The 25,338-nt window shown below is 47.3% G+C and overlaps 1 protein-coding gene and 1 long non-coding RNA gene across 4 annotated transcripts in view; one reads left to right on the top strand and one right to left on the bottom strand.

The window, feature by feature from the left end:
* CMTM3 (CKLF like MARVEL transmembrane domain containing 3) overlaps positions 1 to 13,082 on the bottom strand; it is a 113,826-nt gene extending 100,744 nt beyond the window's left edge. For 2 of the 3 annotated variants that reach the window (XM_029608192.1, XM_029608193.1), the window contains exon 1: positions 12,807 to 13,081. In XM_029608192.1, coding sequence (XP_029464052.1) covers positions 12,807 to 12,923 — 117 coding nt within the window. In that variant the 5' untranslated portion in view covers positions 12,924 to 13,081. Of the gene's footprint in view, positions 1 to 12,806 lie in introns of all 3 variants that reach the window. The other variant, XR_003857672.1, reaches the window with a different exon arrangement.
* On the top strand, positions 9,007 to 24,084 carry LOC115095031. Its single transcript, XR_003857673.1, has 2 exons — positions 9,007 to 9,326; positions 23,717 to 24,084. It is a non-coding gene; the product is annotated as an uncharacterized LOC115095031 (long non-coding RNA).
* The last annotated feature ends 1,254 nt before the right edge of the window (positions 24,085 to 25,338 follow it).

Here is a 25,338-nt window from a genome sequence, read left to right as displayed (position 1 = left end):
TTTTAAAAGGCAGGAAGTACACCTTGTTAAATGGTGGAATATCTTCTGATGATATATGAAGAATTTCAGTCAGATATTTATGTAATGTCACCCTTGGTAACTCACCCATTACTTTGGGGAAGTTCAATAGTCTCAAATTTAACCGCCTTATGCGATTTTCCAAGAGTTCTGTTCTTTTACTCAAGGCAGTACAATCTTGAATTGTAGCTGTTTGTACTTTCTGGATAGCCTTCAACTGGGTTTCTATTTGCTGTATCTTCTCCCCTTGTTCAGACAGTCTTAAATTATGGTCTTGGGTCACCATCTCAAGACGTGTAGCAATTTGAGTAACTTGAACCATTGTCCCATGAGTTACTAAATTTTGCTGAGCCATGAGCTCCCAGAGTACGTCCAAAGTAACTACAGGCGGTTTAACCGGGGTTGCAAACTCCTGGTGTTTCCCAGCAATTGATATAAACTCTGAAGCGTTTTTATTAGAAGAAATTTCCAACCTTGGAGTTGCAATACCTTCCGGTACTGATGTTTCACTTCTCGAATCTTCACCCGCCACTGCTCCCTCCAAGGGTCCCGTTGAGGTCTGTAGTCTCACGGGGTCCAACGCAATCTCTGGCGGGAGTGTCGAGGAAATTGCCTGTGGTGATCTTAGCGTCGGTGGGCTCAGCGTTGTATCCCCAGGCGAAACGGCTGCTTCCCTGTCATTTTCGCCAGCGGGGAATAGCTCCTCCCGATTCAGATTAAACTGAGCACACTCGGCAAGAGTCTTTTGTCCCGGAGGGAGAGAGGGTGTTGAGGGAAAAACCCTCATTCTCCCTTTCCTTTTCGGCGGCATCAAGTCAAGAAATTAAGTATTTGTTCGCAAGAAACAAGAAAAGAAACCGGGAGCTCCGAGATGTGCTACCTGCAAGCGGCCATCTTAACTCCGCCCCCCTGTTATTTCAGGAGTGGAATGTTTTACCGCTCACTCTCTCAGGCAGAGTACAGTTGTTTAAGATGATGGAATTGCCTCGATGGATGTATATATTGTAAATGGTACCAATATGGATTCAAAAGAAGCATGTTACTGAGTTGAATAGGGCCTTGGGGAAATTTCTTTGGGGACACAAAAGAGCGTGCTTAAGTTTCCACAAATTGATGTTGCCACTGCTTAAAGGAGGCCTGGCCTACCCGAATGTACTGGAATATAATATTGCTTGTCTCCTCCGACATGTATATGATGGGTTAAAGGGGGCTGCAATGTACTCAACCAGTGGACATCCTGCAAGACTGGTGCAAGCCCTATACATTAGTGAATCTGCTGCACGCTTGAACGACGGGCCTACCCAACCACTTGCGGACTTTCCACTTTCTTGACGCATGTCGTAAGGCTTGGAGGCATGTGTGCGGAAAACTGCAAATGCCATGGAATCTTTCGCCCTTATGTCCATCATTGGCCATCCTAATTTTCAGCCAGGACGGGACAACCCAATTTTCCTATCATGGAATCAAAAAAGACTGACTACCTCCCGGCAGTTCCTTTCCCCTGACAGTGGCCTTATAAGATCCTATACAGAACTGCAAACAGTTCTATGCCTACCTCCAAGTACGACACTTCATTACTCAGGATCTACCGAAGAACCCACCACTCACTGAGACTTCCAGAGTTTTCCAATTTTTTACGGGCTACAAACAGCGAGTGACCTGTGCTAGCATGAGGAGGAAGCTGATGCTATTAGATGATACTGACTACGTGGCTGGTTTAGTGGACAGCTAGAATAAGGATCTGGATTTTCAATTGACTGCATCTCCCCTGCTAGCCTGCTTCAAGACCCGGGCCAAAGTTTCAGAGACCGTTCAACTACAAGAACTTGAATTTAAATTACTGCATCATCTCTATATCCCTCAGGTCATGGCCTTCTGATATAAACTGGTATCAACGGACATATGTCAGAAGTGTATGACGAGTAGGGCCACATATATCCACTGCTTCTGGTCTTGTGCAATCATACAGTGGTTTTGGACAATTATCTTAAACAGCTTGCAGAAGCTAATGGGTAACCCTGTCCCATTAACATCATCACTGTGTCTATTTGACTTCCCCAGGGACAAAATATCCTGGGCAGCTTGGCCCCCAACTCGTGTTCCTGATGAAAGCATTCCTACTTGCCAAACAAGCAATTCTGGCCCAATGGACAACACCCAGAAAACCTTCTTTTACTCTCTGGCGGCTTAATCTCCACAAACTAGCAGTGTTCGAACACATGTCCGCCAAACAGTCCTCGTCAGCCCAGAGATATAACCTGTTTCTCACTATCTGGAATCCTTACATTCTGTCTTTAAATGCCAAAGCACGCAGCACCCTACTGGCGGCAGGATGAATAGTCCGCCGAGAGGTAGGCCTACACCAATCCGACTATCCTAAGGCGACCCTGAAACAACAGCCAGATTCCCCTCGCAGAGCTTAGACCAAGAGGAAGACACCAGTAAAAAATTCCCGGAAGGATAAAGCAGTTTAGGAAATGGGCAAAGTTGAGTAAGAAGGGTATTAAGGGAGGGGGGGAAGAGAAAGAGAAACCAGACTCGAGTATTTGCTATACCTGTGCAATGTTGATAACTGTAATATCAGGTTGGTTTTCCTGTATAACAATAATGTTATAAAATAAAGGTTTAAAAAACAAAATGGTGGGGATAGGGGGGAGGTATTTTGGCCCAGTAATTCCTTCTCCTGCGTTTCCAAACTGGATTGCCATAGATGTGGTGAAAAATGGGTGTCATATCTATGCTCTGTTACGGGTAGCTGCTAATGTAAATGGACAAGAATAAGTTGAATTTCAAATTCAGTTGTGAGCTTCTCAGGAGATGGGATGAGTAAACAAACTGTGCTCTTGAAAGAGTCATTTTTCAAAAGGCTGGCTTGTAAGTTCTCTCCTATCATGGACTCCTTGATACTAAAATTCACGGAGGTGCTTCATATTACTCCTAACCTTAGTTCACAGGTTCTTGCATCAAGTTTGTGATTGGCCTCAGATTGCAAGCGCCTGCATTCACAATTTTCCTAATATTCTCCCTCCCTCCCTCCTTTTTTCCCTTTCCTTGCCTGCCCCTCTCTCTCTCTCCCCTTTGCCTCTTCTTACTCGCCTTGCAGCTTGTGTTTAAAATGACAGCTGGCAGTGGAACCAGCTCTTCTTCCTGCTGGCCCTTATTGGCAGTGACCACACATGAGGAGCTAGGCTACAGTTGCACTTTAATAATTTGTTGGTGTTCTCTCATCCACCTAAGGTCAGGCTCTGCACCTAGCCAGATTCAAGCACTTTTGTCTGTGGACCAGAACTACATCTGCGTGGCGATCCTGCTTTGCTTATCTGAGCTACAGGCTCCTCAGTGCTGCTGGATGCACATTCTGGCTTCAATGGGTTCCTCTTTCACACAAAAGAAAAAGAAATGAACTAGTGTTACTTAACATTTAAATAGTGCCACGAGGCATAATCAGTGCAGTGCAGATACACGAAGCACAGCCCTTGCCCCATGGAGCTTAAACTCAGAGACCCACAGCCAAGAGAAATACATTTCTAATAATCTCTAAACGTTTTATAGTAAAATGTGTTTAATGAAAGAGGACCATGATCAGGAACAGTTGGGTTTTGGATTTAAACACAATCTCGAAGAGAGAAAGCAAGATGCACCAACTCAGGAAGACTGTTCCGGGCATGTGGTATCATCGTAAGACATAAAGCAAGGGTGGTCACCTCTGGTCCTCGAGGGCCCAAAAAGGCCAAGTTTTCAGGATATCAAAATGAATCTACATGAATTAGATTTGCATACAATGGAGGAAGTGCATGCAAATCTATCTTATGCATATTCAGTGTGGATATCTGAAAAACCAGGCCTGTTTGTGGCTCTCTAGGACCGAAGGTGGCCACCCCTGACAAAGTGTGGATTCTGGATTCTGTGTGGATTCTGGATTCTGCATGTCCATTGATCAGCTTACCTGATCAATGGACATGCAGTAAGCATTCATGGTGCCCTTGCCTTGACTTTATCAATATATAAAGTGTACAGCGACACAATCAGGAACTTATCCTTCATTCCAAAATCTGACAATCTTACAACATTTTGTGGATGTTAGAAATGGAGCAGGTAGGGTGCACCTATGATTTTTTCATGGCAAGTGAACAGAAAAAGGACTAAAAGAAGCCTTGGGTCAATCTGCGAGGCTATAATTTTCTGGTTGCTAGACTGTACATAGCAGCAGTAGGACCGAGCTTACAGGAAATGGTATTTGACTGCTCTGACAGATGTATTTCCTATCTCAGAGAATGAGTATTAAGGCTAAACGCTGGAGCAGTTCTTGTTGCCAAATAATCAGCCCCCTTTTATTTCCTGATAACTAAAAAGGTACGGTAGTTGTTATGTGCACATGGTGCTTAACAATTAGAACTTAAAAATTAAACAAGAAAGTAAAGATCAAGTTTATGCATGGATGGGGGTTTTTTTTAGTGTTTTTCAACTCTCACCTTATTAAAATGACCTTACCCTTCTCAGACTGAAGTAATTTCAGTAGCATGGTGCCAAACCTGAACTCCATCTGCCACCCTCCCTCCCCCCAACACACATTTAAACCCAGTCTTTTTTTTTGTCAGAGTTTACTGTGCCCCCTGACAGACAGGCAGCTTGAATAAGTACTGGCTGAGAAGCTCTCTAAATGTTGCTCTGGGCTCAGCCCAGTGACTCAGTGGCAGTGGCAGTGGCAGACCCGAGCTGGATTCCTGAGTCCGGTCACAGCTGCCTCTGCTGTGCAATCCATTAATGGCACCTAGAGGTTATGCTCCCCGAGTCTATGTGCCAGGTGCTTCAGGGAGCTGCAGGGCTGTGGCGCCCCAGTCAATGGCAGTCCCTGAAGACCGGGCTAGAGGGGGAGGAGAGGGTTAAAAATGGGGAAAATCCCTGCGTAAATGCAAATGAAGGCTTCTTTAAGCACAACTCCATTAGTGGCTGAAGGCAAATGATGACTGAGCAGGAGGAAAGTGCCAAGCCAAGAAAAAATAAAGAGATCCCAAAACAAACCTGTATGCCCTGAACTCTGCCTAGTTCTATTTATTTGATTTCTATTCTGGATTACTTTCAGGTACTGTGGACATTTGGCTTCCCTGCTTTGCAACCTGCTGCTCTAGGCATTAGGCTCTTCCATTCCACTGCAGGCTGCCTGTGCTGATGCCTCTGCTCTGACACCTTTCACTGCAGAAAGCTGAGTGAATGAATGCCTGACACTATTAACATTTCTTTAAGTTGGAAAGGCAACAAACCATCTTGGCGAACTCAAACCATCTTGACGAACTCAAAAAAAAAGGGACCACATCACACCCATCCTCTACCACCTCCACTGGCTCCCCATTAAATATAGAGTTCTCTACAAAGTCCTAACCATCATGCACAAAAACTTAAACAACCTGGCACCATTGGATCTCACCTTCCAGTTCCGCTTTAACAACTCCACCAGACCGATAAGAAGAGCATACCAAGGCACCCTTTTCGTCCCACCATCTAGAACTTCTCTAAGAAATAGGGCCCTTTCCACAGCAGGTCCTACTCAATGGAACTCTCTCCCACCAGATCTCCAGCAAGATCCCTGTCCAATTTCTTTCAAGAAAAAACTCAAAACATGGCTATTCAGCCTAGCATTTCCAGAACCCACATATTAACCAATACATCCTCACCTTAGCCTCATTCCCTTTCTAATTTCTCCTTCTCAAGTATATAATGTTTTCAACTCGTTCTCATATGCACTCTCATAGTCTCTATTCACCCTTTATCCCTCGATAAGGGCCATTGATCCCCTCAGGTTCTGCCTTTTTCATGTCTCCTTTCTTTCATGCTCCGTGCACTTTCTCAATCTTTCCGCTCACCCCTTTTTGCAACCTGCCCAAATTGTTTTGGGCAATCTTAAGCCTATGTTTTTCTTTTTGCTCTGTTAAGGTTTTTTGTTTATGATATTATTTAACTCTTATACCATGTTACTCACAGTTTTCTGTTTTTGAATGTTTTTTTGTTCTATGAAATTGCTCTAGGGCAAGTATTCTGTTTGTTTCACTGTAAACCGGTTTGATTTGTATCCAATGCAAGAAGACCTGTATATAAAAGCCAAAAATAAATAAATAAATTTGTGTATAGAGATAAGGTCCTTATCCCATGGGAAAAATCACTGCACCTTTCTCACTGTCCATTACCCTGAAAGCAAAGCTGCTGTTCAAACTCTAATATTTTTAAAGAGCAAAGGAAAAGGTTTGTCTGGCTGAAAAACTCTTAAAAATGTGAACTGAATAGAAGTTATTTTCTTTTTTTTCTTTTAAAAAGAAAGAGATCCCAAAACAAACCTGTATGCCCTGATGCCAGGGGAGAGAAGGTGACGATGCCAGAAGGGTGGAGAGGGAAGGAAAGTTGGTGATGATGTCTCGGGCTGGAAGGAAAAGGTGGTGATAATACCAGTGGGAGAAGGGATAGAGTTTGGGCAGCGGGAAGGAAAGAAAGTGGTGATATTAGGAGAGAGGAAAGAGAAGGTGATGATGATGATGTTAGAAGGAGAGAGAGAAAAGAAGGTGGTAGTGATGCCATATGGGTGGAGGGAGAAGGAAATTAAGTGGTGATGCCAGAAGGGTGGAGGGACAGGGAGAAGGAAAGAAAGGTGGTGATGATGCTAGAAGGGTGGAGGGAGAGGGAGGGTGATGATGCCAGGGGGAGGGGGGAAGTAAATGGAGAGTGATAATACCAGAGGATGGTGGAAGAGGGAAAGTGATGAAACCAGAAGTGGGGGGAGAGGGAAGACAAGATGATGATGTACCACGATGAAATGAACCCTTTGCTGGGAATGAATGGACTATAGACAGCTTTCTTAAAGATAGCCAGCTAAGTTTATCCAGCTAACTTTAGAATTGCTCTACGGAATAACAGGTTAACCAGCTAAGTTATCTCAGCTAACTCTAACTCCTCCCCGAAATGCCCCTATGTTATCAGCCCTATGCTATCAACAATTAGCTGGATACCCTTGGCTGCAGGTGCTGGATGCCCTAGTGGTATTTTTCAACATGGGAGGAAGCAGTTCTGTCATCAACAAGCATGGACCCAGGCCGGCCAGCCGTTGTGCACGGAAAAGAGAGGCACCGGCCTAGGGAGCAGCAGGCAGATTCAAGGGGGAGAGCAAGATCACAGGGGATAACAAAGCAGAGAAAGAGGCTGTGGTGAAGAGGTGGAGGACATGGAGAGAGAGGGTAGGGAGAGGTCCAACTTTACTAAACCCTGCACTGCACTTTACAGTCCCTCTCATCTCATTCCCCCAGTCCTGGCTCTGCTCCTCTGCAAGGTAGGCAAGATGGATGTACCCCCCTCCCCCATTCCTACCTAGATCATTAGATAACCTCACACCTAAAGAAAGAACTGCTGCAGTCTTGAAAACTCAGATATTACATCTTTTTTGTTGATTCAATAAAAGATATTACAATCTACTAAAATTCCAGCTTGCTCCAGAATCAGTCCATCCACACCATAACTCTGCACAAGCTCGTCAGGAAGGTACATGAATTCTTGCCACTGGATCTTTGTCCCTAACTTCTTTCACTGTACCTGTAACTCTTAGGGTAAATTTTCAAAAGTGTAGTCGTGTGTAACAAAAGGAGTTGTACATGTAGGTTAGCCGATTTTGGGCCATTTTTGGCACACTAGCTCGCAGGGGTGGGCAAAAAGGGCCCACCCCTGCTCTAGGTTGAGTCAATGTACAAGTCTGAAAGGGAAGGGAGTTGCCGTTTTGGCTAGTGCCTGCCCAGTGCGTTCGTAACACGCACAGCCATCTTTTGGGGTGGGTGACCTGTATGGTCGCACAGGACACTGCACACTAGAGAGTGTCAGTGCCTGCTCCCATTGCGGCAGCTGGTTCAAAGACGAGATGCACGCCCTCTTCCAACAGGGTCTGTGGGGCTGAAGAAGGGTTACTGCAACCTGCCCCCCCCCCCCCTCCCTGGTCTGTAGGGCAAAAGAGAGTTGCTGCCAAGTGTTGTCCCTTTTCCTGTAGCCCACTAGGCTAAAGTGCTGCTGCCATCAAAATGCCACTTCCTGCCACTGACACCTCTCTCTCCCACTCAATACGCTGTTTGAGCCACGCGGGAGTGGCACAAGGAAGCTGTGTTTAGAAGCACTAGGGCCAGCGGCTCTGCTCTTGTGTTGGGAGGAATAAGAGAAGGGAGATATGAGCGAGGCGGATGGAAGAAGAGGAGCAAAGACAGAAGGTAAGGATGAGAAGGGAGGATGGGGCATGAAGGGTGGCATGAGTAAAGCTGATAATTTTCACTGGGAGGGAGGAGTGGGCACCAGTTTCAGTTTTCATACTGGGCACCAGTTAGCCTAGAGCGAGTGCTAATAAGATGCACAAATGTGGCTGCATAAAACAAAGTGGTGTGCAGGGGAGTATGTTCTGAATCTGTGCACATATCTGGGATACTGCTTCCTTCCTCCTTGCAGGCTGAGCATGCAGTAGGCACCCTGACAGAGGTCAAGGCAGCTCTCAGCTTGTTGCTGCTAATTCTCCGCTTCCCGCTTCTGATTGCCTCGTTCTGAGAACCACAATCAACTGTAAGTGAGAGGCGGGGAAGCATTTTCTCCTCTCCTGCATAGACCAGAGTAAAGGAGAGGAAGAAGAAAGACAGCACAAGTTTGAGTGATGGGAGGGCAGAAGAAAAAAATATGCATTTCTCTGTGAGTGAGTGAGGGAGAGATCAAGAGTGGGGTGGCAGAGAAGAGAGGGGCAAAGCAAGCATGTGAAGGGATAGTGAGAGGAAAGAGCAAAAGGAGAAAACAGTATGTGCAGGATGGTGAGTGTGGGGGGGAGCTAAGGAGGGGAGAGCAAGATGGGGACGGGAAGGGAGCTGAATTAGGGAAGATGAGAATGAGGACCATGGATGGCAGGCGCTAGAGGGTTGGGGGGGGGGGGGGGGGGAAGGGGATAGGAACCCAGAGTGATACTATAGGAAAGATGAGGAATATAGGAGAGGGTGCAGGAGAAAGAGGAAATCTCAGCTGGTAGGACAACTAGGAAGAGGAGAAAGAAGAAGAACCCCAGGGAGAGAAAAAATAAAGGAATACTAAATAGTTTCTAGCCTTTGATGTCTCTAGCTAGATGTTCTGGCCCAGCGCCTTTTTTTCTCATTCTATTATCTGATAGAAAATATGAATGAATGAAGAAGAAAATGGGGAGGAGGAGAGGAAGAAAGAGCAGACAGCCTCTCCCCTCTCCCCGTCTCAGGATGAGCAGAGCTTGAAACTTCCCAGATATGTCCATGTATGCAGCTTTCACTCTGAACTGTCAGGTATGTAACCAGCAGGACGTACCTGCACCTAACTTTACGCCATCTTCTTGCAAGGGCTAGGGCTCCATACCTGAATTTAGCCGCATAATAACCCAAACAATCAGGCCGATCAGTATTGGCACGTGGAAAACGGGTGCTCATAATTGAGTGCCCGCTCTCCTAACACCTGCCGATGCACCTCTCCCGGGCGCCTGACTTAATATTTAAATGGGCTGCTGCGGTAAAAAGGAGGCGCTAGGGCAGGGGTCGGGAACCCATGGCTCGCGAGCCAGATATGGCTCTTTTGAGGGCTGCATCTGGCTCGCAGACAGTCGCCACACTTTCCCGCTGACCCAGCTGCTCCCCGGTCCTCCTCCACCTGGGCTTAAAATGCTGTCAGCCCGGGCGGAACGCGGCAGGACAGCTGGAGTCAGCGGCACCAGCGTGCTCTCTTCTTCCCGCCCCCCCCCCCCGCGGCCCGGAAGAGGAAGTGGAGAGTATCGGGTGCCTGCGCGGCAAGAAGAGGCCACGCTAGTGCGCTCGGCATCGGCCCGAAGAAAAGAAGACTGCAGCGCGGCTCGGAGGAAAATGAAGAGGTTCAGCCGCGGCCGATGGGACTCCGCCTCTGCGAGGGCTGAAAATGAAGGTTAGCGTTGGGAGGTGAATGAGCGAGCAAACACACATGCTTGCTCGCTCATTCACTCTCTCTCCCCCCCACCCCGGGAACTCGCGGCAGCAGCAGCCTCCTCCCAACGCTAACCTCCTTCATTTTCAGCCCTCGCGGAGGCGGAGTCCCATCGGCCGCGGTTGAACCTCTTCATTTTCCTCCGAGCCGCGCTGCAGTCTTCTTTTCTTCGGGCCGATGCTGAGCGCACTAGCGTGGCCTCTTCTTGCCGCGCACGCACCCGATACTCTCCACTTCCTCTTCCGGGCCGCGGAGGGGGGGGGGGCCCTGTGTGTGTGTGTGTGTGTGTGAGATGCATGTATGTGAATGATTGAGAGCCTGTACATGTGAGAGAGTATGTCTGTGATTGAGAGCCTGCCTGTGAGAGAGAGAGAGAGAGCATGAATGTAAGTTTACCATTGGGAACCTGTATGTGTAAGTTTGTGATTGAAAACCTGTTTGTGTGAAAGAGTATGTGTGTATGATTGAGATCCTTTGTGTGTGAGAGAAATCATGTGTATGTATGATTAAGAGCCTGTGTGTATAAGTAAGAGAGAGATCATGTGTGTCTGTGTGTGATTGAGAGCTGGTTTAGGTGAGGGAGCATGTGAGTATGTGATTGAGAGCCTGTGTTTAAATGAGAGAGAGAGACCATGTGTGTCTGTGTGTGTCTGTGTGTGATTGAGAGCTGATTTAGGTGAGGGAGTATGTGAGTATGTGATTGAGTATGTGATTGAGAAAGAGAGGACATGTTTGTAAGCATGTGAATGAGAGTCTGTGTGTGAGAGAAAAAGACAGCATGTATTTATGTGATTGAAAGCCTGTGTGTGTGTGTAAGCGTGAAAAGATAGCATGTGTGTAAATGCGTAATTAAGAGCCTATATAAGTGAAAGAGAAAAAACATGGGTATATGTGAGTACTGAGAGCATGTGTGTATAGGTGTGTCATTGAGAGCCAGTGTGAGAGAGAGCGCTGGTATGTGACTGAGAGAGGAGAAAGTTCCAAGCAAACCACCCCACCTCCTGCTAATTCAGAACAATCTCAGGACACCTGATATCAAACGTTCCCAGGTATGCAGAGCAAAAAAATTTTTGTATCCTTATTTTTCATTACTGGGTCTTTGTGTCTGCTATTTTGAAATATTTTATTGGTATCTGGAAATGTTTTATATGAGTTTTTAATTATTGGATATTCCACTCATCAGCTGTTTCGAAATATGTTCTTTTTGTTAGTACAGTTTTACTGCTGATGATTTTATATTTCTTGATTTGTTTTATACCTTCAATGTTCCTTGTAATAATGTTTAATGGTTGATTGTTATTGTTCAATGTTTAATGTTCTATGTACAAAACCCCGGTCTAACCTCCCAGACCAGGGCAACCTTTTCGTTACTTGTAAACCGGAATGATTTGTATTGCATACAGGAATTCCGGTATATAAAAATTAAAAATAAATAAATAAATAAATATAAGGATGGGTGATGTTTCTTTTTTCCTTTGTTACATTGCATACAGAGACTCTGGCTTGTTGCAGTTTCCAATTCAGTTTTTTCTGCATGCTTCTTGTTATGTGTTTTGGTCTCTTTATTCTATGTTAGGTGAGGGACAGCACGTGATTCAGGTGAGGTTTTCTGCTGGCGTGTAGTTTCTGTGTAGGACTCTATAGCAGCCTGACTTGGTCCGTTTTCCTAATAGGAGATGTATTGGTGTCTTAAGGACTGGTGTAATATTTTCAGAGACTTATTGTACTTTAAAAGTGTGATCTTACATAAAATGCACACATTTACTTGTATTTAGTTTTAAACATATTGTATGGCTCTCATGGAATTACATTTTAAAATATGTGGCGTTTATGGCTCTCTCAGCCAAAAAGGTTCCTGACCCCTGCGCTAGGGGAAACTGTGCACCCCTAGCGCCTCCTCGGCAGCAGGCACCCAGGAGAGGTGGCCGTCAGCGGGTTAGGAAAATGGACGCTTGTTAATTGAGCATCCCTTTGCCTAACCTGACCGCCAGCACACTTTTTTTTTTTTTTTTAATGTATTTCTGCTTTTCTATACACTTTTTGAACTGTTCAAAAATTAATGTGTGCTCTGGGTCAGGCATTAATTTTGGAGAGTAAAAAGGTACGTGTGGGGTGCACATTATTTTTTCTGCATTGGAGAAGAATAGCTAATAGCCTCAGCAACATGAATTTTCATGTGATGAGCACTATTAGCTTTGCAGAGAGTTGGACACACTAATCCCCTTATAGAATAACGGGTTGTGGACGTGGGTCCAACCACGGGTTAACCAGTGCGCTTGGCTGCGTGCACTGTATTTCATCGGCCTGTATGTGAAAATCAGGTTTTGCACACGCTTAAAATTATACGTGCAACTTCCTGCTGGAAATGTACCCCCCCCCCCCCCCCCATGTCTAATTATGGTGGAAACTTAATTATCAACCTTGCGGGGTCAGATGCATGGAGCATATTCCTGTAGACAAAAAAAAATGAAGATAAAATCCTTTAGGACATCTGGTTTGCTCATTTTAAAACGTGAATCTTCTTTCAGTTTCATGCACGTCCATTAAATTATTTCAGATTTTACTGTGGGCGAAAAAGTTTACAGTATCGGCCATGGATTACTACAGAAATAAAGATTTTGAATTATTTAAGACATCGCCTCGCCCTGTTCCGTTGTTTCATCGGTTTTATTCTCTTAAGCAGCCGAACCCCATCTGCCTTTGTTTTCTCGGTGACTCTCTTATACCGCTCCCGGACATCCTGGAAGCGGAGAAGCAGAGCTACAGAAAGACAATTGCGATCAACAAAGGAAGCCTGCAGCAGGGAAAGTCCTTACCGATTCCGCTAGGAGCAGCTGCCCTTTGCGGGAGGAGAGGAAAGCTTTGGTCGGGAGGAGAGCTCGCAGCCCCGGCTGAGGCTCCGGGGCAGGGTCCGCCACTTCGGGGTCCTCCATCGTCCTCGCCAGAAAGTTTAAACGCGATTCGGAATCGCGGCTTGGAGTTGCATTATTTTTCGGGGGGCGGGAAGCGGAAACGCTGACACTGCGGAAATGTGGAAAGAGATCGGCATCTGGAGCTGGTTTAAGAAAAAAAAGCTGGAGCCAGCAGGGTTTCGTTTCTAGCGATGCAGCCAAACGATCCGCCCCTTCGCGGACTGCAGTCAGTTAGAAGCACGCGGGTGGGTCAACGTCCAGTCCCGCCCCCGCGGACCCTGTTTTTATTCCTTTTGCTGAATGCACCCTTCAATTCCTGCCCCTACTTTGTCTTCCGGGACCCCTCTCGCTCTACGTCGCCTTTACTGAACACCCCTACCTCCAACTTCCGAGGTCCACAATTCTGCACCCATATATCCCGTTCTCTCTCAGCTCTGCGCACTCATAGCCATTTTCTTCTTCGCGCTGCTGCCATAACCCTCTCTTCTTTCAATATCCTGTCCCACAAAGGCCCCTTCTCTTCCTCCCCAGAGCAAGATAAAGAATTGGGAACTGGAGGAATCTTGATCCTATCCTGCTCTCACAAATCCTTGCTCCACTGCAGCCTACAGGCTTTTGCCGTCTCCTCTTGCACCCCACAACTTGGATCCAAGCTGGGTAGGGCACCTTAATGAAAGGAAGGGCAGGGAGAGAGCTATAGCATTCTTCACTACAGTGAGTTTTATGAGTCCGTCAGCTGGATATGTACACTATCGGTGCCTTGTACTTGCACTATTGAGGGTGGAGGATTGGGGATAGATGTGGGGAAATGTAGATCAGAAGACTGGCAGAGATTGTGTGAAGGTGGAGTATACGGTAATGGATGGGATACATATATGTGGTGGTGTAGGTGTTGGGCTGGTGTGAGTGGGGGGCACTTTTGCCTCTTGCACTCACCACATTCTGCTCCATTCCTCTCCTCTCCACCTGTCTGGGAATGGCATGTAAGTGTTGTCGTTTAGAATGGGAGAAGTAAGTGGGAGGGGGCCCACTCCCATAAGAACATAAGAAAATGCCATACTGGGTCAGACCAAGGGTCCATCAAGCCCAGCATCCTGTTTCCAACAGTGGCCAATCCAGGCCATAAGAACCTGGCAAGTACCCAAAAACTAAGTCTATTCCATGTAACCATTGCTAATGGCAGTGGCTATTCTCTAAGTGAACTTAATAGCAGGTAATGGACTTCTCCTCCAAGAACTTATCCAATCCTTTTTTAAACACAGCCAATACTAACTGCACGAACCACATTCTCTGGCAACAAATTCCAGAGTTTAATTGTGCGTTGAGTAAAAAAGAACTTTCTCCGATTAGTTTTAAATGTGCCCCATGCTAACTTCATGGAGTGCCCCCTAGTCTTTCTACTATCCGAAAGAGTAAATAACCGATTCACATCTACCCGTTCTAGACCTCTCATGATCCCCCCTCAGTCGTCTCTTCTCCAAGCTGAAAAGTCCTAACCTCTTTAGTCTTTCCTCATAGGGGAGTTGTTCCATTCCCCTTATCATTTTGGTAGCCCTTCTCTGTACCTTCTCCATCGCAATTATATCTTTTTTGAGATGCAGCGACCAGAATTGTACACAGTATTCAAGGTGCGGTCTCACCATGGAGCGATACAGAGGCATTATGACATTTTCCGTTTTATTCATCATTCCTTTTCTAATAATTCCCAACATTCTGTTTGCTTTTTTGACTGCCGCAGCACACTGCACCGACGATTTCAATGTGTTATCCACTATGACACCTAGATCTCTTTCTTGGGTTGTAGCACCTATTATGGAACCCAACATTGTGTAATTATAGCATGGGTTATTTTTCCCTATATGCATCACCTTGCACTTATCCACATTAAATTTCATCTGCCATTTGGATGCCCAATTTTCCAGTCTCACAAAGTCTTCCTGCAATTTATCACAATCTGCTTGTGATTTAACTACTCTGAACAATTTTGTGTCATCTGCAAATTTGATTATCTCACTCGTCGTATTTCTTTCCAGATCATTTATAAATATATTGAACAGTAAGGGTCCCAATACAGATCCCTGAGGCACTCCACTGTCCACTCCCTTCCACTGAGAAAATTGCCCATTCAATCCTACTCTCTGTTTCCTGTCTTTTAGCCAGTTTGCAATCCACGAAAGGACATCGCCACCTATCCCATGACTTTTTACTTTTCCTAGAAGCCTCTCATGAGGAACTTTGTCAAATGTCTTCTGAAAATCCAAGTACACTATATCTACCGGTTCACCTTTATCCACATGTTTATTAACTCTCCCATTTTCCAAACCTTCCCTCTCCTCCCCTGTGCAAGTGTGTGGGTGTATGCGCATCTGCACAACCTTCCCTTTGCACCTGTGTGTGGGCGGGAGAGGATGTGGGTGTGTTTGTTATGAAGCTGATGTGAATGGTATTAGGGAAAACTTATGTGTGTCTATGGGGGGAGTAAGATGGGGGAGTGTGTGCACACTCTCCCCTTCACAACTTTGCCCCTCCATTCAGGTTTGTAGGGGGTGGGTTGTGGGAGTGACTGGTGTATGTTGGGGAATAATTGAACATGTGTTTGTCAAGGAGTGCCTGGGCATGTGAGGAGTGTGTCAAGGAGAGGCTAGGCATGTGGGGAGTATGTGGGTTGGGGATTGGGCCAATCTGTGTGGGGGGAGTTGGGCGGTGGTGGAAGTTGGGGTGCGTACGTATAATGGGATGGCGGGGTGGATGCGTTTGTCTGTGTGGGGGGTGCATATGCATGGGGAAGTTCATATGTGTGTATGTGGTGCTGGAGCTTGTGTGTGAGGTGGGTGTGCGTGTGTGGGGTGGAGGGAGTGTATGTATGCATGGGGGACAGTGGAGGTGTCATGAAAGGGATGTACATTCTCCTTAGAACATAAGACTTGCCATGCTGGGTCAGACCAAAATGTCCATCAAGCCCAGTATCCTGTTTCCAACAGTGGCCAAGCCAGGTCATAAGTACCTAGCAGGATCCCAAGGGGTAGATAGATTCCAAGCTGCTTATCCCAAGAATAAGCAGTGGATTTCTGCAACTCTATCTTAATAATGGTTAATTGATTTTTCCTCCAGGAACTTGTCCACACTTTTTTTTAAACACAGCTACAGTAATAGCTTTCACCACAACTTCTGGCACCTCCCCTCAACCCCCCACTGCCCCTCTCCTTCCTTCTTCCCTCCTCCAGCCCCATTCCCCTCGCACTCTCCCATTCCTCCAGCCCCCTTTCACTCTCCAACCCCCAACCCTTCCCCTCACTCTCCCATTTCTCCAGGCCCCAACACTTCCCCTCTCACTTTCCCCCTCCACTGTTCCCATTCCTTCCCTTCCCCTCCCACTACTCCCATTCTCTTCCCCCCTCCTTACTCTGGCCTGCCCCTTCACACCTGGGCTCAGTCATCATCATTAGGGGCCTGGGAAAGCAAATGTTGCTTACCTGATGTAACAGGTGTTCTCACAGGACAGCAGGATGTTAGTCCTCACAAATGGGTGACATCGAGGATGGAGCCCTGTACGGAAAACTTTTCTGTCAAAGTTTCAACAAGCTTTGACTGACACTGGTGCACTGAGCATGCCCAGCCTGCAATTATCCCTGTGAGCCACAGGTGTCTCCCTCAGTCTCGTCTTATAGCTAAAAAGCGCAAGCGAAACTAAAATAAAAGTATACAGACCCAACTCCGCGGGGTGGCGGGCGGGTTTCGTGAGGACTAACATCCTGCTGTCCTGTGAGAACACCTGTTACATCAGGTAAGCAACATTTGCTTTCTCACAGGACAAGCAGGATGGTAGTCCTCACAAATGGGTGAGTACCGAGCTGAGGATGCCCGGGAATGCACCAGATACACCGCAGATGCGCAAAGGCGTACCGACTGAGGTGGAAATGGGAACGGAGGGCATCCGCAACACCATAATGGGTTCGTGGAAGGATGTTGGGTAGTGAATTGAAAAAAGTAAGAGTAGGCGGACTGGCCAAACATGGAGCATGCCGGCTAGTCAAATGTAAGCAATAATAGGCTGCGAAGGTATGGAGAGGACTCCAGGCTGCAACCTGATAAAAAAGTACAAGCAGCAGTAACCAAAGGGAAGCTGTTAAGGCTAAGACGGACACAACAGTATGTGGATACCCACAGTGTTGTAGTGAAATGTCTGCTTGTTGGTAGGAAAGGAAATATAGACCACTTAATCAGAAGGATTAGGTCTGTGTGGCCACTGGAAGTAGCAGCTTGACCCTTGCATGAAGGAAAGAGTCAAGTGGAATTCACATGGAATGCAGTGCAATGTAGATAGAATGTAAGCGCAGCATTACTGTCCAGGAATGTGGAAAACCCAGTCTCTCCCTAGGGCGAGAGAGAGAGGTTAGGAAAAATTAATAGAGTATTTCCTGAGGAAAGGAGATACAACATCTACCTGAAAAGGATAGAAAGTTGAATGCGTAGAACTACTCAGTGGCAGAGGAACGGAGTCAGGTGAGTATGGAAAGAGTGCATAACTCACGGACCCTGCTGGCAGGAATGACATTAAGAGGGAAAGAAGTTCCCTTGCCAAACTGTGGAAGAGAGGAATGGAAAGGCTCAAACGTAGAATGTATGAGACTTATAAGGAGAATATATATGTTCATTCCGTGATTAGAGAAATAGAGGCGGCTTGATCAGTGGATAATCCATGGTAAGCCGACTCAGAGAGGATTACCGAAAACGGGAACCCAACTCCCAAAACGATACACCTCCTAAGAGAAAGGTGTATCTATGTGGAGGATGTCTGGAGAACAGAATCCGAGGGAGTAAGAAAAAATGGTGGAAAAGTAAAAGGGGTAATACCTCTTTTTTTCTTTTTTTTTTTTTAGCGTCAGGAGGTAAAGCCTGCCATATTAAACGGCAAGATTTATGTTTAGAAGGTTTTGTGACGCTACCAGAACCTAAGAACATCAGTAAGTCTATGATTTGGGACTGACTGGTGAGAGAATAAAAGGTTACTGATATGATGGATTGAGAAGTATGGGAAAGCATACTGATCTCAGTCAGGGAGTGGGGAAAAGAATACTGAACCCCATCCCAGTTCAACATTAGAAGAATGCTGGCTACGAGAGGCAGCAGAAGAGATATATTGAAGAGGCCTTTGATGGAAGAAAAGGCATCTAAGGGAACGCATAGGAAACATGTGCAGGGAGCAGAACCTGTGCATCGTATGGAATGATGCAGACGCCGAGGAAAGTTTAGTTAAACTCAGCGTTAAAAGATTTGCCCTGTACACATGTAATTGAGACCATTCGAGAGGATAGAACCTACGTGGAGAAGGTCTGATAGAGCGTTCATTAAATCTCTTAGATATGTGGCCCAAGGACGCATGAAGTGAACAAGGGCCAAGGGTAGAGCTGCGCAGCTGTCTAGCAGAGCAGCTAAGAGGTAATGCGTGCTTATGAGTTGGAAAGCACATTGTCCCTATGCTGTCTGTCTGTATGCACAAAGAATTGTTGCAAAAGCAGTATTGGAAGGCATAAGGGCATAACTCATGGGTGCAACGTCCAGGAAGTTTATGAGAAACTATGCTGGAGTGCAATAGATGCATAATGGGTTGACAGCTTTCAGGAGAAACTTTATAACCCTAAGGAATTGCGAGCATGAGTCGAAGGAGACTAGGTCCTCGTTCGAACTGGGATAAGAATCAGGGACGAAAGCAATGAAACCACTTAGGTCCATTGAGTATAGAATGTCACTGAATATAACCCATAGCAGTTTTGAATTATGAGAAAAATGCATAGTGGGAAGAAACCCCATAGCCCAACCATGAAAAGTTGAAAGGCTGAGGTTATGGAAAATATGCGCAGGGACATATAACAATGTATCAGAATGTCTGTGCGCATGCTGGACAAGAGGGTCTTAAGACTGTGGTGTCCAGAAGTGTTACAGAAGGGATTTATGGCAGTGACAGTAATCCCAGTTAGTAAATGTATAGTGAGTCCTGAAAAAAGTGAGAGCTCCTTGCATGTACTGAAAGTGGTTAGCAGTAGTCTATGCAAGGAAAGTGAATGATGTTACACTCCGCAGAGAAAACAGCATTCACCAACAGTGATGCAAGAGACAGTTCACTTACCGAAGCTGGTGCCAGCGGCAGAGCTTGGGGTTGTAATGTTGACTCACCATAAAGCACATAGAAACATTAAAATAATGTACTTACTGCAGTATGGAGTGATGGTACCCAAAGATACCATTGTACCTGTGACGTCTAAAGAAAGTTGGATTTTCTTAGGTCCAGGATGTGCGGAGAGTAACTATTTTCTGTTAAAAGAAAGAATAGTGCAATTAAAACTCCCCAACCCCCCTCCCTTCTCCCCTCTGCACTTCGTAGCGCCTGGGGGAGTGTACCGGGACTTTGGTACAAGGTGGGGTGGCCGCTCTGATATCTGACCAGATGGGAGACCAGGAGGTGTCCCAATGGAGGATATCATGTAGGCTCCTGCAGGTGTGTGAGCGGTAAGTGGTACCCGCATTTCTGTATGCTGTACAAGGAGACACTGAGACCTGTGGCCAGGCCTCAAGGTGGACTTGTACATGGGGCAATGGTTGCTGAATCTCATGTTTAGCAGATCAGCCAATGCAGCTGGACCTTGGTTGGGAGGGAACCAAGAGTCAGAGCATTGGTCGGCACAGGGACTTGTTACTGACAAGAGAAGAAGCCCTGCTGCAATCCCAAGAAGATAGAGGGGTTCTCCTGATATTGTGGCTAACATAGCTAACATAGCGATATGTGACACTAATACAGTTCTAAAAGGCACATGACCCAGAACTTTTCGAACCACGGTCCGAATGGGAGAACACAACTTTATGGGAATGCCGCCGAAGCGGGTACTTACCATCCGACGTGGATCGCCGCAAGACGAGCCGGTGAAGATTGTTGACTCCGACGGTCTCCGGAGTCCTCGAGGGTAAGGCCGGGGACGTAAACGTCCATCTCGCTCTGAAACCCGGTATGGTGGCACAGGTACAGAGGAGACAGGCCAGGCGTGAGTGGCGTTTAGACTGCTAAGTGTAACAGATGGCCATAGTCCCACACCACTTGACGGTGGGGCACGCCAGGAACAGAGGAGCCCTAACGGAACTCATGTTCCCTTCCCTCGTCCCAGCGGCTCGATGTGTCGTGACGCCAATGCAGAAGCTGTCGGACCTGGATCCGGAAGTTCTGGATCACCAAGGACTGCCAAAACTGTAGGAACAGTGCTGATGGCAGTGGTGATGTCGCTCTGCCCGAGCGTTGTCCAGCCTGGAGAAGGATGGCACCGATGTGCTGGATGGCGTCAGCGGCGGACGATCACGATGTCGGCGATGATGGGTGCCACGGTGCTCGGCCCGGTCTTTCCCCAGCGCCGAGATGGAAGCCCTCGTCGTCCTGGAAGGCGATCGATGACGAACTGTCAGCACGCCTGCTCTGCTCCTGACACAATGGAGTGTCTTAAGCTAATACGGGGCTTAAAAAAGAACCCAAAGCGTGGAGCAATGTGAGGAGGCGAGGGTATTATGTGGCGGTGCTATGTCGGTATTGACGATATTGAAGGCAACCTAAGGGGCTTCGAGGATATCATCAAAATGGGTATGAAAAATCGTCGATGACTGGCCAGGAGAATGATGACAGTGACGGGCACTGACAGCAGTGGCATAGGTATCTTTGAAACGATGTGGAATCGAATAATCGAAAAACATTGCCGTTATTGAAAAAGATACCGGCATCGACTGAGTCGAAGTCGAATCAATAGGGCGTCAAGGACACCGAAGGAAAACGGAGGTGTCGAGGGCATCGATGCATGGAGGCGGGCATTTATGCCGTTTGTGGCATGGCCACGGGCATCAACTATAGGGCCACAGACGTTGACGGTATCGATTTGGACAGACTCAGATTTCCAAGTGTACATGGCATCGGTGCCCCAGACACGTGTGTCGGTGGCATCGATATGGACACGTATGGAATCGATGGCATGGATCTCCCAGTCGATGAATTCCATCCCGGCATCAACGCCAGTCCTGGAATCGGCATGGGCATCGATGCCAGCCATAAGGCTGGCATTGGCATCAACGCCCATCCACGGAATCGAGCCGGCATGGATACCCACCGATGGGACCCACCTGGGCATCGAATTTCACCGATGGGAGCAGCCTGGCATCGACTGCCCTCGATGGATGCATTCTAACATAGATGCCCATGGATGAAACACCTGGGCATCGGTGTCCATCGATGCAAAAGGACCTGGCACCGATGCCATCGACGGACGGCCATCCGGCACCAATGCCATCGACGGACAAGCCATCCGGCACCGATGTCCATCGATGGGGACCATCCGGCACCGATGTCCACCGATGGGGACCATCCGGCATCGATGCCCACCGACGAATCGATGTGGCACCGATGCCCACCGATGGAAAAGGGCTGGACATCGGTGGGGAGGATGGGGCATCGATGGCATCCCCAAAAGGGGGGGTGGCATCGATGAAGTGACCCTGGGATCGTTAAAAAGTGTCTCGGGCAGCGGTGGTGGCGACCCGAGTATGCATGGCAGTGACTAACAGCGTGTGCGTCAATGGCATGCATCCGGGTAGGGACGGCACCGAGGAAGCCCAAGGAAAAAAAAACAGTGCGTAGGAGGAAAAAGCCTGGTAGCACTGAAAAGCAAAAAACATGGATAAAGGCATCAGGGCACCGTGGGGGGAGGGGCGCTGATGACATATAAAAGCCCAAGGCGGTTTAGGAGGGTCCCGGTGTAGCGATAGGGTATCGACTGCGTGAGGGTACCAGGGAACGAAGGACTTGAAGCTACAGAGGTCCTAAAGTTAAGGAAAAAATCCCTACCCCACTAGCATAAGCAAGCAGAGTGTCACAGAGATACTTGCAAGCTGTTTAAAGCTAACTGAAAAATGGGGGAAGGGAAGGCTTCAGTCAGTTAACAGCCTTAAGATAGTGACAGAAACCGACCGAAAAATAAGAATTAGTACTCACCGAGCGTCGTAAAAACGTATGCGGAGGGAGACCTGTGCAGGGAAAAGTGTTTTTTGAAGTGAAAAGTTAAGTGTTTCCATGAGGTAATTAGTTAAAAAATCCTCACAGAGCTCCAACCGCTATGCTGACTGCAGAGCGGAAAAAAGAAGACTGAGGGAGACACCTGTGGCTCACAGGGATAATTGCAGGCTGGGCATGCTCAGTGCACCCAGTGTGCCAGTGTCAGTCAAAGCTTGTTGAAACTTTGACAGAAAAGTTTTCCGTACAGGGCTCCATCCTCGATGTCACCCATTTGTGAGGACTACCATCCTGCTTGTCCTGTGAGAATACCCAGCAGCCCTTATGCTGTCTGCAGCATTTCTTTCTGTGCTTCTGCTGGTGATTTTTTGTTGTTGTTTCATTTTGCTGGTGAAGCCAGGAAACTGCCACCAGCTGTTCTGCTGCCTGCACAGCACCATGGCTACATTCACTGGATCCACACTCCTCCCTTGCTGCTTGCAGCCCCCCGGCGATGTCATTGTGTAGCGCATGTGCAGATGCAATGCAGTGATTACCTAGCGCACTAGTAATCGTATATTATCTACACCCACACACCTCTAAGTTATTCTTATCCCTACTGATAGATGACTTTTTTTTCAATACTGGTAAATTATAGAGAAGAAGTAAAAATTTTATTTTGTTTTTGTTTGTGTGTGTGTGTGTGTGTGGGGGGGGGGGGGTTTCAACAAATTTTAATATTTAAAAAAACAAAAACAGAAAAACAAAAGAAACAGGGCCTCCCATCCCCATCACTCATCCCTTGCACCTGAAAAAATGCCAGAGCCAGGAGTCTTGCGTGGTCCGATGGGGATCAGACGCCAAGGCCTAGGCTGCAGTAAGATGCCACGACTTTGGCCTAGGGCTTACATAAGGGCCAGACTTCAAAGCCTAGGCCCAAGCCAGATGCCAGGGCCTGGTCTGGAGACTGGCTCCCGACGCCTGGGCCTCAGCCAGGGCCTGGGTCCCAGTCTGGAGACAGGTCCACACACTTGGGCCTCCAGGCCCAATCTGGAGACTGGGTGCTGATGTCTGGGCCTCAGCCTAGACCAAGTCCTAATGCCAGGGCTCGATCCAGAGACTGGGTCCTGACTCCAGGGCCAGGGCCAGGCCTCAGAAGTCATGAAAGAACACCATACGCAGGGGAGACACTGAAGTAAATTAACTCCAGCACATCCTTCCCAGCGGAGGGTGCCATTTTGATGTATGGCAGCTAATTGCTCCTACCATGCGACAGAGGCCGGCCAATGGCACCAATAGCCCTGTCACACGATAAGGGCAAAGGGCCATCGGCGCCATTTTGATTAGTGGCAGCCGACGGCCCGAGAGGGGGAGATCGCTCCTGGGACCCCGCTGGACCACCAGGGACTTTCGGTAAGTCTTGGGGGGGGGGGGGGTCGGGCAAGTCTTGAGGGGTCGGGAGGGGGGGGGTTGCAATTAATTAAATTTGTAGGGTTGGGATGGGTTTGGGGGTTTTTGTTGGTTTTTTTTAATCTGAAGGGTTGGATCGGGTTTCGGGCATCGTTTCGGGGGGGGGGGGGGGGTGTGGGGCAGATAAATAAAAATTGGCCCAAACCGCGGGAAAACGAAATTTCCCGTGGCGGGCCCATAACGAAGGCTGAACCAAAAGGTTCGGCCGAATCACATCTCTAATATCTATCTATATATCTTATGTAGTTTTGCACAAGTTGGCAAAATATCATGCTTACTATGAACAATGGATGAATTACTATTTATGTGATAATTTTGTTTTCTTTAGTGTAAACAGACTCAGAACCAGTAGGTTATGGTCCCCTACCAACTGATGGAGACAAAGCAAGCTGACGTCACAGTAAATATACTCCTGCAGTAACACCAGCCTGCCAGTATTTTCTTCAAAAGCAACTATAGACAGACTAGCAAAAAAAACTTGATTAAAAACAGTCAACCATTACTGTTCTCAACCAACAAGAAAGACTGAACTCAAGCAAAGAACATATGTACCCCAATCTAGGGAGTGGATGAACACTTACCAGTAATCTGCTGGAAGACATAGCCCCACAGGAGGACTATTGACACAATCAATCAGCAGCTGAGGGCAAAAAGAGGAGTCTATCTTTCTGCACTAAAGAAAATGAAATTATCAGGTAAATAGTAATTTCTCTATTTCCTAGTGGGTAGTCAGATGGACTCAGGACCAGTGGGATGTACCAAAGCTACTCCTGAGTAGGGTGGGAGGCTGCCCACGGCCCAGTCAACACCGCATGTGCAAAGGCTGCATCCTCCCAGGCCTGCACATCCAGACGATAAAACCTGGAAAACGTAAGTAAGGAGGACCATGCTGCAGCTCGGCAAATGTTGATGGGAGACAACATAGCCCACGAAGAGGTTAAGAAACCTCAATATACCGCATCACTAGTCTCTTGCCATCCATGGGACACAGGAGGCGCATATCATTCTCGTATGACCTCCAGGAGCCACTGATACGATGTTACCTCGACCTACTTCTGATAAAAGAGGTATATTGAGGTTCAGAAACCTCAATATACCGCATCACTAGTCTCTTGCCATCCATGGGACACAGGAGGCGCATATCATTCTCGTATGACCTCCAGGAGCCACTGATCCGATGTTACCTCGACCCACTTCTGATAAAAGACAGAGAGGTGTCCCCCTCTCTCTTGTTCCCGAAGGCAGATCAACAAACCTTTATTGGGAAGCTCAGGAGGATCCGCCCCTCCCCCCCCCCAGCTTGATACGCGTGGCTACGCGCGTATCTTATAAAATCCAGCGTACTTTTGTTCGCACGCGCGTATGTTTTTAATATCTACCCCAAACTGTGTAACAAGGCCTGGGTGTACTACCAGCGCTTAGAAATTTGTGCGCACATATGGCACATCTAAAACTGAGCGCACAATGCGTGCGCAGAGCCAACACACATCCTGTAGAGGGCAGTAAGGCACGCACAGAAGCACACGAAAATGCTGCTGCATGGTAGGCTGCATGCAACGCTGCCGCAGCCTGCCATGCAGCATGCAAGCCCTACTGGGGCCGCTCAACCTGCCAGGCTGCCGAGTTCCCCTAACCCCCATGGGAGCAGGAACAAATGTCAGAATGGTGCACCAAGCACGGAAACCAGAGGAAGTCCTGTAAACCCCTTTATACTGTCTCTGTCTTAGAAACTTTTTAAAATATCTTTATTTATTGATTTTCAAGGAGATGTAACAGCAAAAGTAACTTGTCAGTACAAAGTTCCGGTATCAGAACAATTAACCCTGGGTTGTGTGGTAGAAAACAATAAGATCATACATATCACTTATGTCATACCCAGATATCTAGAGTGCACAGAGAACTTTCCTGTCTTTTTCTCCCCAATTCCCCCTCTCCCCCCTTAGCGCTGTC

This window comes from Rhinatrema bivittatum, chromosome 7, assembly GCF_901001135.1.
Source record: "Rhinatrema bivittatum chromosome 7, aRhiBiv1.1, whole genome shotgun sequence".
Taxonomy (NCBI): Eukaryota; Metazoa; Chordata; class Amphibia; order Gymnophiona; family Rhinatrematidae; genus Rhinatrema; species Rhinatrema bivittatum.
Note: the sequence above shows the minus strand (reverse complement) of the source record. Positions and strands in the feature narration are given on the sequence as shown.